This window comes from Myotis davidii, unplaced genomic scaffold, assembly GCF_000327345.1.
Source record: "Myotis davidii unplaced genomic scaffold, ASM32734v1 scaffold726, whole genome shotgun sequence".
NCBI lineage: Eukaryota > Metazoa > Chordata > Mammalia > Chiroptera > Vespertilionidae > Myotis > Myotis davidii.
The window spans coordinates 1932673-1951031 of NW_006297808.1; the positions used below are offsets into that span (position 1 = coordinate 1932673).

General features: G+C 46.1%; 1 protein-coding gene across 2 annotated transcripts in view; it reads right to left on the minus strand.

Moving 5' to 3' along the window:
• Window positions 1–18359, minus strand: part of CUX1 (cut-like homeobox 1) — a 372075-nt gene that overhangs the window by 102512 nt on the left and 251204 nt on the right. For both annotated transcript variants that reach the window (XM_006773399.2, XM_006773398.2), the window contains exon 9: window positions 6357–6405. In XM_006773399.2, the coding sequence (XP_006773462.1) occupies window positions 6357–6405 (49 nt within the window). The remainder of the gene's footprint in view (window positions 1–6356; window positions 6406–18359) is intronic.

Sequence of the window (18359 nt, forward strand, 5' to 3'; positions counted from 1 at the left end):
CGTAATGTAAATATCTGATATGCAGGATGTATTTTCATTGTTACAAATTGAACATAATTAAAGCATAGTGATTAATCACAAAAACAATATGTAATTATATATGTGTTTTCTGATGGTCTTAGGCGACTCCTGTGAAAGGGTCGTTCAAACCCCAAAGGGGTCGTGACCCACAGGTTGAGAACCACTGCTCTAGAAGCACCCACCAGGAAAGGTGGCAATGTGCCCATGTGGCGAAGATGGCAAGGTGATTTCTAATTCATGCTAACTGCAGGAAAGTCTTTTCAGTGAGAAAGATTTCCCAAGGTTATATCTAAACGTGCCACTCCAAGTTTCTTCTGATAAACATGTCCTATTATGGAAAGTTTACTCTTCACTTTCTAGTTAGCTAAACCCTTGGGCATAATGTCTCCGTGACTTTGCCAGGAATAAGGTGCATTTTGACACAGTTGTAGTCTTGTTGCCTAGGAAAAATATTTCTTAGCCTCGTGGAGGAGGTGTTCTGGTAGCAGCCAGGCGGCAGCATCACTGCCCACCCTGTCTGGCAATGCTGGCTCCGAAGTGCTCCGGAACCACCAGGGCTTGGCAGCCTGGGCAGGAGGTCCCCGACCAGGATCTCATGCAGGCATTTAGCTGCTCAGAGCAGAGTGCTGTCTCATCAAAGGCCAGTGGCTCACAGAACAGGGATCTAGCTATTGATGATTTCACCCTTGGTTTTCATAATTTTTCCAGAGCTGCTGTACTTCATTCCGTTTCCAAGTTCATGTACAGACTGGCTGTGACCTTTCCATGCCGGTCACAGCCGCTAATCACATTTGGCTTGGCTACTCCACTGCAGCTTTGTGATTGTTTAGAATATGTATTGTTTATTTAGGCTTTATACCTTGAGTACATAAAAAACAAAACAATAAAAAAAATGAGTTGAGGTGGTTTGTGCAGCCGAACATGGACAAAGCGGAGCAACTGAAAATGAAACAGGGCTGAGAGCGGCTGGGAGGGAGATGCTGTAGCTGTAAATTCAGTCCCGTCCTTGGCAGCTGAGGCACGGTGGGTCGGCACCGTGGTGTCACTTGTTTCTGGGGTCTCCCATCTTCCCACTGTCCACAGACCTACCAGATAAAGTCTGGTTGTTTCTAGAACTGGAATCAATGGCAGGAGATGGAAAACTCTGGTGCTGTTTTCTGATCTGGAACCTCAGGCACAGAGATGTGGCTGCTATGAGGCAGACACTCCATTCTGTTTCCACTGGTGGGGTTCCTCCTCCCCTGTCCCTCCAGAGGCGGAGCCTGGGGACCAAAGCCAGGGCTCCCACCGGCAGCTGGTGACAGCGCTGGGTGTGAGTTAGTGGCCACCCCATGACAAGAACAGCGTCTAGCCTGAGCTGCTCTCCCGGAGATTCCGCTTGCTGGCTGTTGCTCACTTTCGTTACTTTTCTGAGAAGTGAGAGTAAATGCTGGAAGTAAAAGAGGAGCTAGAGCCTGAGGTGACCCCACTTCAGTGATTCCATAGGAGAGAGGTGAGGAAGCTCTACTAAGAAATTTATTGCCATGTGTCCCAATGAATGTAGCCTTGCACTGGCAACCAAAGTCCCCGGATAGACCTGCTGCCCATGTTTCCAGGACTCAGCGCGCATTGGTTTGGATTTCTTTCTCAGGTCAGCCAGGCTGAATGCTGGAACTATACCAAGGCTACCCATGTAAACCTTACTTGTCACAGCCTGAACCAACTTCAGGAAAGCCAGAGGAGCCAATTTCCCTAGCTCCTCCTGCCCCAGGGACTCTCTCTCCAGGTTTTGAGGCCCACCTGACCTGGGAGCCCAATTTATCACACGAAGAAACCAATGTTCCCAGGAGACCCAAGGAGTGACCAGGGGTGCACACATGGCCAACTTACTGGCAAAGAGCCCAGGTGAGACCAGCACCTCTAGCAGGGCCTGCTCGCAGCAGGTGCTCAAAACTATTTGTTCTATGACTGGGGTTTGATGGGTGGGGGAACTCTCAGAGGTGTGAATGCTTACCTCAGTCTATAGGTAGGGAAGCATGTGCTGGGAGACAGGATTTGCTCAAGGCCACATGGGTGGGAAACGGGAGAACTGAGGTTCAAACTCCCCACCAGAACACAGAAACCTTGGTCAAAGAAAATGCCACGCCTTGCACTGAGTTTTTTTTCTCTTTGCATTTCTCTCAATCTTGACTCCTCCTCCTTAATGGAGTTAAACTGTGGTTTCCTTCTGAACCACCACCGGAGAGGGTCTTCTGTTAGGGTAGTCTCTTCCTTAACCATCAGGAAGGTGGCAGGAGGGGGAGTACTCGCTGAGTGAACGTCCTCCCGCCGTGCTGCGGCTGCTCTGAAGGAGGGGCTGGTGGAAGCGCAGCTAGAGAAGCCAACCCAGTCACTAGGCCCACAGACAGCATTTCATGTGGTTGGAGAGTACACAGTTGTGGTTTCTTATTTCCTACGAAGTCTCAAAGGTTCTGAACCTTCATTGCCACCAATGACGACAGTATTAATGAACGTTTAACAAACAGGTGCAAAGAGATCGGACTGAACTGATGGTCGGTAGTGGACCCTCTTCTACTTCTCCACACCAGACGCAAAAGCACTTCGGCAATGAAATAGAGCTGCAGGTCTCAGCACAACACCGTGACTACAAAGCTCGTGCAAAAATACTGTTATATGCCAATGAACTAGTAAACTGCTCCTCCTGGGGGTTTCCCCTGATGGGGAGGGGAAAGGTGGCTGAACCAGATGTCTGGCTGTGCCATGCTGGGGTGTGGCCCTCTGTAGACCTCCTCCTGCCCAGTCCACCTCCACGCAGCTCCACTGGGACCGCCTCACTTCAGGCCCTTGTCTTCTTGCCTCCATCTATCACAACAGCTGCTTACTGCTCCCCTGGCTTCCGGTCTTTCTACTCCCATTCATTCTCCAATGTATAGCCAGAGTGATCCTTCTAGGACTCATCTGATATCTTACTTCCACCCATGATCCGCACTGCTCTCAGGATGAGGTCCTCCACACACCTGGCTGGATCCTTTGCTATAGGCCCACTCTCCCACTCTGAACCTCATGGTTCTGGCTTATGGAATGGCCTATACACCCAGAGCTCATCATGTCCCTCCTCACCTGCCTGTATGTGTCCTCATGCCTCCCTGGGGAGTTTTTCTCCTTGTGAGTCATCCTTGTCTACCCACTGAGCCACCTAGTTCAATCCCTCTGTCCATTCATACTCAGTCTGATGCCCCATCTCATATTCTCAGTGAGGGTTGGCCAGCACTGGCCTGCACAATTCTGGTGACAGGGAGCTCACTCCCTTCCACCAGCCTCTGAACTCAGCTATGAAACAGCCAGACCCCTTCTCCTGGCCAGCCCTGAGGAGCTACAAGGACACAATTTACCATGTCCCCGCACTAGGCCTTCCCCTGTGTAATCTTTTAGCATCCTACATTCCTGAAATTAGTCCTCTAGAACTTGGTGTCGAGTCCCTCTGTCGTCTCTCTCTGCTCCCCAAAGATCAGGAATATCCTCAAACCTCCTGGTGTCTTTTGTGTTAGGGTCCCTTCCCTGTCCTGGCCACAGAGGGGACTCTGAATGAACTCCATGTACCTGCTCTCCTTACAGCGTGAGTTCCAGGATAAATTCTTATTCCCTGGGGATGAACTAATTGTTGCAGGTGTAGAATCACCACCTCCTTCATTCTAGAAACTATTTCTATTAATTTAGCCTGAGGCTGCAATGATTTATTTTGCAGCCACATCAGGCTAGTAACTCACCCTGAGTTGTTGGTGGAGCTCTCCTATGCCTCTCTCCACCCCACCATGCTGGCATTTCCCCAGAACAGGGCTTTATAATTCTCCCACCAAACCTGTGCTTCTTTAGCAACTACAGAATGCATATTTATGCAAGCACCCACTTCTTACCCAGGCATTTTACCTTTAATCTTCAAAACAATCTTGCAAAGGAAGTACTAGTTAGTATTCCCCTCCCTCCCTTTCTCTCACTTAAAAATTCCTTAAAATTTTAATTATAGTAAAAAACATATTACATGAAATTTACCATCGTAATCATTGTTAAGCATATAGTTTAGTATGTCAAGCACATTTACACTGTTGGGCAACCAATCCCCACTACCTTTTCATCTTCCCAAACTAAAACTCTGCACCCATTAAACAACTCCCCACCCTGCTCCCCCAGTGCCTGGCCTAATCTCTGTGAATGTGACTACTCCAGGGACTTCATGTAAGTGGGATCACAGTGTTTGTCTTTTTATGATTTTTTAGCATAATGTCCTCAAAGTTCATCTTTTTTCTTTAAAAAAAAAAAGAAGAGAAATGCAAGTTGTAACTAAGAGACTTGTTCGAGGCTGCACAGGCAGGAAGTACTGAGTTGGGAAATGAACCAAGTGTCACCTGGGAGGTAGCACCCTTCTCTATCGCCCTGCCAACTGTCTTCTAGGACTGAGACCTATCTGGGTGGCCTCAGCCCTTTGAGAACTGCATCAACTTGGCCAAACTTCTACCTGGGACTGCCTCGGAGCCAGCATTGGACATTCACAGAATACGGTTACCTGCTGCACAAATGAGAGCTTATCCCAAAGTGCCATCCAAAGAGAAGGCACCCCCAGACTGGAGAGAGTGGACGGGTGGGAATCTGAGAAATGCAAATGGCAATCCTGTGACAGAGAGGTGAACCTTCCAGTAACTACTTTTGAGTTCAGGTCTCTGCAGAGTTGAGTGGTGCTGAGTAAAAACAGAGACCCAAAGTCAACTAGCTTCATAAGTAAAGGTAAATAAATACTTAAGCAGCTTTGGGAGGTGAAGCAGAAGCAATGCTTTTATAGAAGGAGCTGAGTGAATGGGGGCACTTGGGAAACAAGACCATTTGAAAGAAAGAAAGGCAAAGGGGCCCTTGTTCTGTGGCCTGTTCCCTAGTGTGCTGGTGAAGAGCACAGGCTCCAGGCCTGGCTCTGCAATGAGCAGCCACTGCCTTGGTTTCCTCATCTGTAAAATGGGGATCATAACAGCACTGATCCTAGTGGGCTGCACTGAGGTTTAAGTGACTCCGTTCATGTGAGATGCCTAGAACAGAGCCAGGCAACTTAGCGCAAAATAAGTTACTCAAGAATTGGTAGCTCTTTCTACTATTACCAGGATAACTACATGTGATAACGCTATCTCAGGCGCTTCATTCCATGCATCTCTACTGAGGGCCTTCTATGGGCCAGGCCCAAGGTCCTCAGTGGTCACTCTGGGGATACAATACAGAACCCACAAAGTTTTCATTTAACCCCTACAGTGCCGGGGAGTGCGATCGTGCTCCTCCTGCAGTGTCACTATTAGATGTTAGTAGTTCAGTCTTTATGTGGGGGAATAAACTTAAAAACCTTAACTCAAAATGCCTTGGCAATTTTAGCATAGTTCTTAGGATACTGGTTGGCACTCAAAGGGTTAAGAAAGAAGAAATTCACACATCCTGGGATTATTCCTATGCATAAACTGACATTCACATTTTAATCAGAGTTGAGGATGATTTTATTGGTCTGGGTAAGCAATGCCAGCCAAGGGGCAGGCACCCTATGGAGCTTGCAGAAGGTGGGAGGCTGCAACCAGAGACCCAGAAAGGACTTTCACCCTGTGGGGGCTGTGCTTGCTGGCCACGGAGGCACAGCCCCACGCTTTCCTGTGCTGTGGCTGCCCCACTGTCAAACTGAGTGCTGGGGAGGCCATGGCCTGTGCAGTCTAGGGCTGAGGAACATCATGGCTTTGGCTATTTCTCCCACAAATAGAGAAGATAAATGGGGAGAGCCCTTTCTTTCCAAAGCAGCAGCACCATTTGCTGAATAAAACTATTTTACTGTTCTATGGAGTCCTCGGAGAAGGAAGGGGTTCTACAGGAAGCCAAATTTTCCAGGCAGCTAAGCATTTAGAGACACCAATACCGTGTGCCTATTTTGTGCCAGACACTGTTGAGGACTTCCTGAAAGGCACCTGTGCCAACTAAGCACCAGCCAAAAGGGGGCTGACCGCTGAAGGCTCTCTCCAGACAATTGGCTTCACCCAGCAGAGGGGAGTGACAAAGACTTCTCTGCAGCATAATGGCTGCCACACGGACAGAGGCGGGTATGAGCCACTTCCCAGTGGACCATCACCAACCAGGGGGTGTCTGGGATGCTTGGGTCACATCAAAGACTTTGCCTGTGACTTTTCATGTATTTCTCATGACATCAGGAACAGTGTTAACATTGATAGCTGTATGTAAAAAATACAAGAATAACTGGCTTCTAACTTTGAGAGAAGCATCTTCCAAGATGACAAATGGCTATGCTAATATGATTTTATCCCTGAAGCCATCAAGCATCCTACCTGGTTTGCTCTTTCAAGGTCCGTCATGATCATTTCAATTTCATCGGCCCTAGGAGACGAGAGGAAGAGAGCGTGTTAGTCAGTAACCAGCCAGGCTCCGGGGTGCCCACAGTTCTGAACTTGGCAGAATGACTTATAGGTACACATTCCAGAGGTAGAGTCCCCAGTGTAGGAGGAGAGAAGAGCCATGCAGTCCTGTGATTGGGCACCGCTGCTTACTGGGAGGAGGTAGGCCTGCCCTTGAGGTGCGCCTGATCTTGTCAGGGAGAGAATCATAAAAAGATAAAGTACAGTGTCCTGCCAAAAGATTGAATAGAACTCTGAACAGAGTAGTCTGGAAAAACAAGAAATGAATTCTCCTTGGAAGAGGGAATCTGAAAAGGCTTTGGAGGAGATTACATGTGAACTGGGTTTTGAAGGATGAGTAGAAGTTTGCTAGGACTGAGAGAAACACGAGAAGTGGAGGAGAGGATAGGAATGCAGGTCGGGGACTCTGCAGTCTGCTCTACAAACCACCTGAGTTCACCACCAGCACCTGGCCTGCTCACACACAGGGAGTTCCAGGTCCTTTTTTTCCTGTTTTGAAAGTACTTCCTTGAGTAATTTGAAGGCAATAATATGGTTGTAACATATAACATCATAAGAGAAAATAATGCTGAGAATCCTATTGAGAAGGGTATGGTCAATTTTGAACTGGGCACTCTGGCAAGTCACTGCCCCAAACTTCTATATTCAGTCCCTGGCTGGTCGGTTTTGCTGTTTGCTGCACCCAAAGCTTTTTTAGTCTTTAGCCGCATACTGCGATTTGAGGCAATCTTATCAACTTCCCGCAGTTTGGACGGGGTAACAGATGCCTTGTGTGTGATTGGGTTCAAGGCTCATTGTATCTGTTTGAAATAGTATCCTGCTTTCAGACTGGTCTGAGAAAAGTCTGAAACAATTCATAAAATGTCCTAGTTAAGTGAAGTTATTTTTAGGATGACTTCGTGAAGAAGGCAGTGTCTTTGGAAGACAAACACCCCAACTGGGCCTCTTCAGTGAACATACTAAGTGAAAGGGGGTGGATAGGTGGGGGGTGGGGGGGGCAGCTTAAATTACTAAACATCTCACCGCATCATCTGAAACGGAAACCTCCAAGATTTGAAAAAAAACTGCTCTGCCAAAGAAAAGATAGTCTAATGACGACAAAGGATAAAAAAATAATTAAAGGTGTGAAGGGTCTAAAACAGGACAGAAAAGGATACCTGACAGTCAGTACAAAAAGCTGCTATCTTGACAACCTGCTGATAAAGTGCCAATTCCACTGGGTACAAGATGAAATAAAAAGTGAACACACTCTTCCTAAGGCAAATCATAACATTTAAACACAATTTTGTACTTTAATCAAACAGTTATTCATATGTATTTACAAAGTCCAGATATACCCGGCAAATTTCCCTGGCTACTGGAATCATTCATTCATTCACTCTCGTGCCATGAACATTTCTGACACCTACAAGTTTCCTGGCCCTGGGCAGGGCTACGGGAGGGGCACATATAGACATGGCTCCTGCAGATCTTGCCAGTACTGTGTTTTTACAAGAGAAGGATGGAAACACTTAGCTGTTGAATACCTGAAAAAACTCTATAGGTGGTGTCTCACGTCTCTCTCTCTCTCTCTCTCTCTCTCTCTCTCTCTCTCTTATATATATATAAAATAAACATCAAAAACGCCATATATATAAACGCCATTTAACAAAGAAAAATCAACCAAAAAATGAGTTCACGTGTCACCTCTGACATGCATGTCATAGGCTCGCCAATCACTGCCCTACTGGGAATGTGCCCGCAACCAAGGTACATGCCCTTGACCGGAATGGAACCTGGGACCCTTCAGTCCACAGGCCGACCCTCTATCCACTGAGCCAAACCGGCCAGGGCGTCTCATGTCTCTCTTGAGCAGATGAGGGGAACTGGCTGCAGGACCCAGCCGCTGGGTGGGGAAGGGCCTGGCTGAGTGAGCAGAGATCCTGAGTGTGGGCCTTGGCGAGGGTTTTTCCTAGTCACTCCTGTTGGGTCCTCAATGAGCACTTTCATCTTCCTTACTTCTGGCTAATTTATCTGTCGTTGACATATTTCTTCTGCTTTATTTGGAACTATTATTTGGATTTGGTTGTACATCTACTTCTGTCCTCCACATCATTCAACCTTTCCTTATCCTTTCTAGATGCTTTTGGGGTGGTTCTTCAATTTGATCCAACTGTAGCTGTATTGGTCCTGTAATTCACCTTGTTTCTTCTGTTCCTTAGTTTAGTTATTCTTTTTTCATACCTATTCCTACTTCATTCACTTAAAAAAATTATTCCTTGTTTTTGCTTTATGTTGCTATTATCTTCCCTTCTTTTCTTGAGTGCATTTCTCATGCTTTATTTTGTATTCCTGTCAGATCACACGTACTGTTGTGTTTTTTTGGGGGGGAGGTCTGTCCTACAGAGGGGTGTTTCCTTCGGCTTTCCCTGGGGGCGCCGCTGCTCTTTCTGGCAGAGAGGCAGGCCCTGCTGTCTCTCTCAGGATGAAGTGAAGGAGAAAGACACACAGTCGGTGTTCAATGTATTTTGTGAGTAAAGAAAGAAGGCGTGTGTGTGTGTGTGTGTGTGTGTGTGTGTGTCCCCAGGACCCAGAGGAATTATTGATAACTCTCCTCCATCAGGAAGATCCTCTGGTCAGAGCTTCACCTTTAATTCTCTGGTAATTCCCAATCCTGGATCTGGAGATAAGGGGGAGAGGTGTGGCTGCCTGTTTTTATCCACTGCTCAATCCTTGTCTGGCTCTGCCATTGGCCAAGGGGCCAGTATAGGGTCAGACACAAGCTGAGGCTAAAGAAGAGAGGGGTTCCCAGGGGCCTGGCTTTACCTAGAACTGGCAGCAAGGCTGTGACCCGTGGGGACAAATTCTACCAGATTTAGGAGACTTGGATGGGCTTGAGAGCCTCCTCAGACAGTGAGTGGTTTTGGATACTCATTAGTATGCCTAATATCCAGAAAACAATGCACTATTTCCAAAAGGTTTCAATTCCCTTATAAAGAATTAGTCACAATTAAACAGAAAGGTGCCTTCTCGGCAGTCTGAGGCAATCCCTGGAAGTGAATTTCAAGTTTTTCCATCTTGTGGTCAGTTTAACTTCAGTTACTAAGCAACCACTAAACTGACCAAAATATTGAATGTGATAACAACTATTGCACTTACCTTTCATTACAAGAGCAACTCAGATTTCCAAAGCTTTCAAATGATAATGACAACACTGAGCTCTGCTGCTTAAAAGCACGGCTATTCAGCACCAGGTATCCTGATGACAGCAGGGCCCAGGGGGGCTGCAGTTCCCATTCACAGAATGGACCAGAAGCCACAGGAGGAGACAATGGAAGGAACCAGGGAGCAGTGGGCCAGGAAAACGCCAAACTATTATTTTAAAAGTCTTGTGATTCATTTTTCAAGGGGCATGCTTTTTAAAAGATCACAAATATATCTGGCAGGATATTTCAGTGTGATCGGGGTTTTGAAGACGGCAAGTGCAGCCACTGGCACTTGTAGACGAGGACGGAGATGGTGGGGGCTTTGGTCGCCTGTGCTGGTCGCATCTTAGAACACATCCGCCACTAAGTCTGTGCAAAGCACTCCTCTCCACACTGCTGCCCTGCCCTCCCAACAAAATGAATGCTCCCAGACAAACTGCCCTCAATAAGTAACACGGAAATGCCCAGAGGTTAATACTACAACTATAAATGTTATCTGAAAAGTGCAGTAATGAATTAAATGCCATGTGCTTTCATAGAGTGAGTGTCAACAATATTCTGAAGGTTTTTCATTCTTTTCATTTTGAAGGCCCAACTACCACATCAGGATCTGGAGCCTGACATTAGTCTAAAATCATTTATTTTCCAAAGTCCATAATAATAGCAGGTATTGTTTGCTCAGCAAAACTATTTATTATAAAAATTTAGTTCTCTCACCTTTTTACGAGCTGACAAAACAGCTCTCACTGATCTATTAACCTGCACGGCATTATGTTCCACTCCGACTTCAAAGAGCGAGTAATTTCAGCTTGGCCTAGAATATGTGGTTTATCCAGTCAGTTTCCTACGGATCATTTCAGGGTATTCTCTGCACCAACACACAGCAATTTTTATGAGGAACTCGAAAGGACGTGGTCAAGGTGGATGGGGGGCAGATTATATCCATGCTGGGAACTCTGTGTTTACTTTCACACTAGCTGCCCAAGTGCTAAGGGATGGCACCAAGGCAAGGCTGGTGCATATTTCAATACCCAAACACTCATACTGTCACCACGATCTGTTAGACCGAGTGCATCTACATGCAGTTAGAGAAGTGTCCTTGGCGGCCTTCAAGGATCAGTGTGTCTTCTTGGACCCAAGGTGAAAGTCTCAATACTAGATTATAAAGTTCTTGGGCATCAAAAGAAGAAATAGCTAACGATTAATCTTCCCTGTTTTAAAAATTAAGACAAAAAGCTCCTGTATGTGTAATAAAGTGAAGTCTCCCCCTTCCACCTGGATGCTGCGTTTGACGGCCTTAGCTGTCAGGAAGGTGACCGCTTTCCTGACAAGTTACACACCAGGCCAGGCTCTCTTAGTAAAAGGAGGTAGAGGAGACACAGTGGGCTCACTGGACCAGCATCAGAAAGAGCACTAGGAAAAGGAGGTGGCCAGAGGGTCAGGCACTGAGGAAGGTTTCTTGGCTGTGGCTCTAGAACCCCTTAATGGGGGTGGGCATCCTCAGGAAAGGCCATCTCTCTCTGTCCCCGCCTGGGCACACAGATGAGGAGCTGGGCACAGTGCAGAAGTCTGATCTCACCGCAAGGAAAGGCTGGTCTGAGTCACATGCGAGAGCCAGGCAGGATTGTGCCCGGAGGAGGTGGCACTGTGCCCTCCTTGTGCACAGGCACTGACCCACCCCATGGGTGTAGGTCATAGACTAGGCCGGGGATGGAGGGGCAGTCTCTGCTCAATCCTACTGAGCACCTACTAAGTGCCACAGCTGATGGGGTAGCAAATGTCCCAAGTGGAGACAGCAGTGCTTACTTAGTAGCACTGGCATTTGCTTTATTACTAGTTCACTGACCGTACACCTGCACATCCTAAGGGCTTTGCAAACATGAGGAGGGAGAGTGTCGTGGAGGAGAGGCATGGTCTGCATCTGGAGGATGAAGACAAGTTTGTTGGGCAGAGAATAGCAGGGCTGAGAGAGCAACAACCTTCTAGACAAAGAAATCATGCCGTGGTGGGTGCCTTTAAACTTGTAACAGCTTTGTGGGTGCTCTCTTGGGCTTTCATGATACCCTGTGCCCTCATCTGCACATATGACAGGATGGTCTCTTTCTGCCCCTTTTATGCCTCCGATTTCTCCGGGATGATGGCATTGATCAGCTCTTCCAGACCACATCACAGCAAGAGTGACAGAGGGGATCCTGGCTTGATGTCTGGCTTTCATGGCGACGCATCAGAAATTTCACTGTTAAGCATGTTCCTGATTTTAGACTTTCAATATCTATGTTCCTATTTTGTTAATGAAATATCCAACTGTTCCTTTTTTATTAAGACGCTTCAATAAAAGATGGATATTGATCTCATTAAGTACCTTTTAAGCATTTATGGAGCTAATTAAATGGTTTTTCTCCTCTGACCCACTAAAGTAGTAAATTATACAGTCATCTGCTCCTGTTTGGTTGTTGTGTATTACACATTTAATGTCCTCTTGAATTCTATTTGCTAATATTTTATTTAGTATTTTTTTCATAAATATTTATATATGGGATTGACCTTATTTGTCTGATCTTTGTCAGGCGAAGTCATACAAAACACTTTTTACAGCATTTCCCTCTCTTTGTAGACAAAGTGAGCTATCACAGATTTGACAATATTACTATTACAAAAACCCTACACCTATATCCCACCTGTACGATTTAAATCCCACCGCCTGGCAGGCCAGCCCTTTGGTGTCTGCACCCGGGGGAGCTCCCCAAGACTGCCTCCGCCAGCCCCGCCTGCATCTCTCAACACTTCCTCTCCCATGAGGTCTGTGGCCTCTTCGGCATGGACTAAGCCTTCCCTCGGATGCATTCCCACGGGGGTTAGTGTTCAAGTCCAGTCTGCCTTAGATGGGCTGGTGGATTCCAGGAACTTCTTTTGGCTCCCTCCCTCCCAGTCAGACCCAAAGTGCTTTTGGGTCAAGATCCTCTTATCCTCACTGTGGGCCAGGATTCTGCAGGAAGCAGAGGGTCAACAGCTGATTACAGAATGACCTCCCCTAAACACCTCCTTTTCCAGCTTTATTTCCCACGTGTCAAACAATCTAGCCTTCCCAACAAAGAAACCTAAGTACAGAACTGCTTTCTCATCAGAGCCATTGTACTGAGGTTTATTTTGTTTCTTGCAGATGTGTTTTTTTACAGCCTATTAGTAATACACATCCCGTGTAAATTTCCTTCTGTAGCTCAATCAACATTCTTCACAGTCTCTTGAGTCCTACACTGTTCCCTGAAGCCACCATGCTTGCCCCCATGGCCACCTCTCTGTTGAGGTCTCCACGGCAGCTGCTGCCACCACCCAGGTCTCAGCTCTCATGGCTATCCTCTGAAAGGTCTCCTGGCAGCCTCACTCCCCATCATCCACTTGCTTTATTTTTATTGCACTATTATTCCTGTCTCAAAGTCTTGTTTGTATATTGATTACTTGTTGATTTACTGCTATAATCCCAGAGAACAAAGCAGGTGCCCATTAAATACTGGTTAATCAAATATGCAAACTAACATCTGTGCTACCCGAAGTCCACTCTGCTCTGGGCAAGCAACAACTCACTGTCTGGTATTTTAAAGAGCACAAAGTGGGCAGGGGTATTTTGTCAAATTGTAAATATGACTTTTAAGGAAAGAGTCTCTAAGTTGTTTTTGCAGAAGGAAAATGATTCACTTTTCTTACCACTTTTAACAGCCTTTGAAAGGGAAGGCAACAACTGCCTTAGGGGGGAAAAGGTATTTTAAAGACCAGGAGTTAGGCTTCCTTTTGTCCAAAGGTGAGGTCCTGGAGGGCAGGGCAGTTGGCCTGGCTCACCTGTTATCCTCATGCCTCACACAGAGCTGGACACAAACCAGGTCTCAGCAAACTCTGATTGAGAAGGTTAGGAGGGAGGTGAGGAGGAGCAACCATTATTTGGGGAAAGGTTTTCTTGACAACCCTCATCTATATGACCAGTCCTGTCTTTCATTTCCCGCCCGGGTTAAGGCACCTCCGTGTTGTTAGGGGTGGAGGGCAGAGGTGAAGCTGTGTGGCATCCTTACAAGCCCCCCATTTAACATGTCACTCCAGAGTGGACCCACCCCTCCCTGATCACACCAGGGCCTGGGTAGCAAGACAGTGGGAAAGCTTACCCCGTAGGGAAAACCTTCTGGAAATTATGGTTTTTATTCTTGTTGGAAATGAAACCATGTCAAGAGACAGTTAAATGGCCAGGATGTCACTTTTACCTGCTCAGAAATTAACCACAATTTGTTCGTTTTTATGCCAATTTAAAAGATACAACAGTAACAATTAAAATCAATTTTAGTTAACTCTCATCTTTTCAATCTCAAATGAGAAAATATATTTCTCTCTTTGCCTAGCTATTTATTTAGCTGACTTATTTACATGAAATGATATAAACAATATTCTCCTTTAGTTTATCTGAGTCTAGCTGACAACCAAGTTGTCTTCGACAACCCACATGGAGTTAACTTTCCCCATGTGCCAACCAGCAGGGCTGCTCCAGGAGGCCGGTCACTCACCAGGATATGACCCTCAGTCTGAGCCTGTGACCGTCACTCAGGCCTCAGTACTCCCTAGTTAGGGACATGGGACAGCTGTTGCCAGAGAATGAGCTCATGAGATTGCATAATTCATTTTGCTACTGAGACCACCCAAAGCCTTTTGCGTTAAGTGTCTGGGTTAATCTTCAGATGCTTCTTGCCATTTCTCCACAGTTCTAACACTGCTGCTCTAAAAACGAGGTGAAAATTGGATGTGAAAATCTTTTTCTTTCAGGAAATTGTGGGCTAGAGCAGCGATCGCCAACCTTTTGGACCTCACGGACGGCCAGTGGTTCGTGGACCACTGGTTGGTGACTATTGGTCAAGAGAACCACAAGAGCATGGCTTGCAGAGCAAACAGGCCTGAAAGCCCCCCCTCCCCTCCACCCCCCCTGTGCCTTTTAGTCGTCTGACCTTGAGCAGACCTTAGAACTAGATAGCCACGTGCATGGGAGGAGTAAAACAACTTTTCTCAAAGAAACTGGCATGAAGACAAAATAAGAACACTGATGGAGGAGAATAGGACTTTGTAAACCACAAAAACCCATGCGCATATTCATTATTATTGCCGCATGTGAAAATCAAGACTTTCTCCTCTGGTCAGAGTTGATTTTCAACACCTGAGACCATTAGAAGATAACCATAACCAACCATGAAGTGGCCTTTGCCAAAAATTTCCAGGCTAAATCTGATCAGGCCTCTAGATGCAACTACAAACTTACAGGAATCACAGAGGACAGAGGAACATGCTCAACTACATCTTGGGATGCTGTTGCCAAAACACAGACTGTGGGAAACTCTTCAGGACAAATGAACCAGTTTCATACACAAATAAATCACCAAGAAAAGAAAGAGAGATGGAGCGGAATCTTTAAAATGAATGGTATACCAACCAATTACAATATGTGAATCTTGCCTGGATCCTGATTTGAACAAATTTATTTATTTATTTTTAAATCCTCACCTGAGGATATGTTTTTTTTTAAATTGATTTTGAGAGAGAGAGCAAGGGAGAGAGAGAGAAACATCAACTGGTTGCCTCCGGTACGCAGCCAGACCAGGGATCAAGCCCGCAACCTTTTGGTGGAAGGATGACACTCCAACTAAGCCACCCGGCCAGGGCTTTTGATTTGAACAAATTAAAAAATAAAACCATTTATGATGTGTAGGGGTGGTTAGAAATTTAAATATTGATGATATTAAGAAATTAGTTTTTGACGTGATAATAGTATTGTGCCTATATTAAAAAGGAAGAGTCTTATTGTGAAGATCCACATGCTAGAACATTCAGAGGTAAAATGAAAGGATTCTGAAAGTAGCTTCAAGATAAAACTGAGGTGGGAGGGGACAGGTGAGACAGGATCAGCTATGCATGTAATGGCAGGAACTGCACAAGAGGCACCTGGGATCCTGCCCTCTTATGTTGGAAATTTAACATAATAAAAAGCAAACAAAAAAGTACGAGATGGTAAAAACAAAAGCAAAGGCCATCACAGTAGTTTTGCATCCTTCTATCACCACGCGTCAACGATCTAGTCTGTGCTGATGCTGACTGCTGTACTCTGTCTGCACAGAAACGAGGTGATGAGCAGAACAGTGCCTTGGTGGAGGCTGCAGTGAGGCCTCTGGGAAAGAATACCGATCAGAGAGGGGCGTCCGGTGCTGGAAGTCCAGCTCTGCCTGAGACTCGGTACTTGACAAATTTTAGTCAAGACAGTTAACCTCTCTGAATATCAATTTACCCACTCATCAAAGGGGAGGAAAAAGTATACCTGAAAAGCACCTCTCTGTACGAAGAATGTGATTGAAAAATCACATGTGGGTGTTTTTCTTTGATACAGAAAAAGACTGTTTGCAGAGAACAGGATACGAGAGGAGAAAGGATTCTGGAGGGGACACTCATGTCCCATCCTTCATTCCACAAGAAAAGGGGTTTCAGGAGCTGCTTCCACGTGGGCAATGGGGGAATCTGAGGCCCTCCCACCTTTCACCAAGGGCCTCTGTGCCCAGGGAGCCCGCACTGACTGTGCCAAAAATTTGGGCTGAGAACAGCACCAGCAGGACTGAGCTTGCTGCTTCATTACATTTAAGAAAAGGTTTTGGCAGGGCTGCTGTTATACCATCTATAAATATATATGTATTTAAAGTCTCCTTCACGAATTTAGTGTAAAATTTGTCAGCACATCCTTCCTGAGGCTGGAGCACGACTTGACTGATTTGAGTGTTCACTCTCTTGGAAGCGCCTTTCAGATTTTGTTTCCCTTCCTCTGTTTGCTTTACCCTGTAAACACCCTGCCCATAGCCAACAGATGCTGATCAAGTGACCGACTGTGCAAGACAATCATATGATTCCTAGCATCGCACCTGTGTCTCTCACCGTCTCCTGCAGGTGCAGAGGCTGCGCCCTTGGCGTTCCCTGAGAATCTGCTCAGGTATCATAGGTGGGGAAACTGAGGCCTAGGGCGGAGTAGTGTCAAAGAAGCTCAAGGCCACCATGAGCAGCTGGTGTAGAGGAAGAACCCTGCTTTTCCCTTCCAAATGTAAGGGATTCTAATTACTCCCTTTCTCCCCTAAGTACTACTTGGTAGGAACTGTTAAGAAAAGGTTTAGTGACAGAGCAGCTAACACTAAGAATAAAAAAAGATCTCTGATTGCATACCAGTTATTACTACTCTCAGCTCCCTTCTCCTCCTTACCTCCAAGCCCAAGCCCAAGCCCAAGCCCAAACCCAAGCCCAAGGTGACTTCCTGGGCCCTGGGCCCCTGTCTACAGACTCAGGCTGTTCTCCTGCCACACCTACACCCACACCCACACCCACACCCACACCCACACCCACACCCAGAGGCTTTCTGACTACACAGCTCCCCATAAACCTAAAGCTCCTTCCCCTCCACCTGGACTTTCTCCAGCAAATTAAATGCTCAGCTCACCTGTGGCTTCTGAGGCCCTCATTGTATTTGCCCACAATCCCCTGCCCCCGCCATGGCCCTGCACTTAGTGAGCTGGTGGTTTCCTTCACCCTGCAGGCTGGGAAGTGAAACTGGAGAACAAGGCAGTGAGGGCAGCAGCACATTCAGAGGAAAGACAGCATCCTTCCTCTTCCTCTCACTGGCACCAAAAGTCTGCATTTCGGCAGTGTAAGTGCCTTTTTTAGGGCAACTTGAAAATGAATAATTCAGTGGTTCCTATTCTACTTGTGAAGTGTTAGACAAACAATTCAGACGGGGCCAGACTTGCTGGCCCCATAAAGACCATCCCTTCCCTTCATTCTGACATCATCCGACTTGGCCATGAATCTTTAAGAACACCCTCCATCCTGTCTGATCACTAAAATACCACAAAGGAAGTTCACAATACTCAGACACAGGGAAAAAAATAGAAAGGTTAATTGCAACATCAAGTTTTCCCTCGTAGCCAAGCAAACAGTAAGTACATCAGGGCAGCGTAGTAATACAGCTCTCTTTAAAAACCCTATGTATGGAATGTCTTAGTCACATCAGGTTATTAAGTAGTTGAGCTTTTTATTCAAACCCAAGCCTTAAAAGTATCTTCCTTATGGAGCTCTACCTTTGAACTCCCAGGATCCATCTCTAGGAATCCTACTGAGTCTGGGCCTTGTAGTAAGCCACCTAGAATACTTTTTGAAGACAGGTGTGATGAAAAATTTAAGTTAAACAAACCACCTTCTTGGTTTTATTACAGAATTCATTTTGGGAGAATTCAACTCACTTACTGAACAAGCCAAACCCTCTTTCATATGTTCATGGCTGGAAAATGTCAGCTGATACCATCTTGATGCCCCTCCATTGGGAAGACACATATAGCAGATAACTGCCTTAGAGCTCAGCCTGCTTGTGATTATTGACGTATAATGTTGCAATTCTGGAGAGGAAATTGGAGAGGGTACTCCCCAGGTTTAACCCCTAGAGAAGGACTCTGGATACCGAGGCAATACATTTCTCAGTTTAGTAAAAGTTCAAGGACATCTTAGTCTATGTGTGCCACCCATTAGGATCTACACAGCATACCTCAAGTGTGTAAAATATATTTACCATATGCTAGGGAATAAAGAACTCATCACTAGTTAATGATCCTGCTAAACAGGAGATGTTTTGTGAAGGCAGGAGAAATTATTGGACAATCCAAATAACTTGAATTCATCAGCA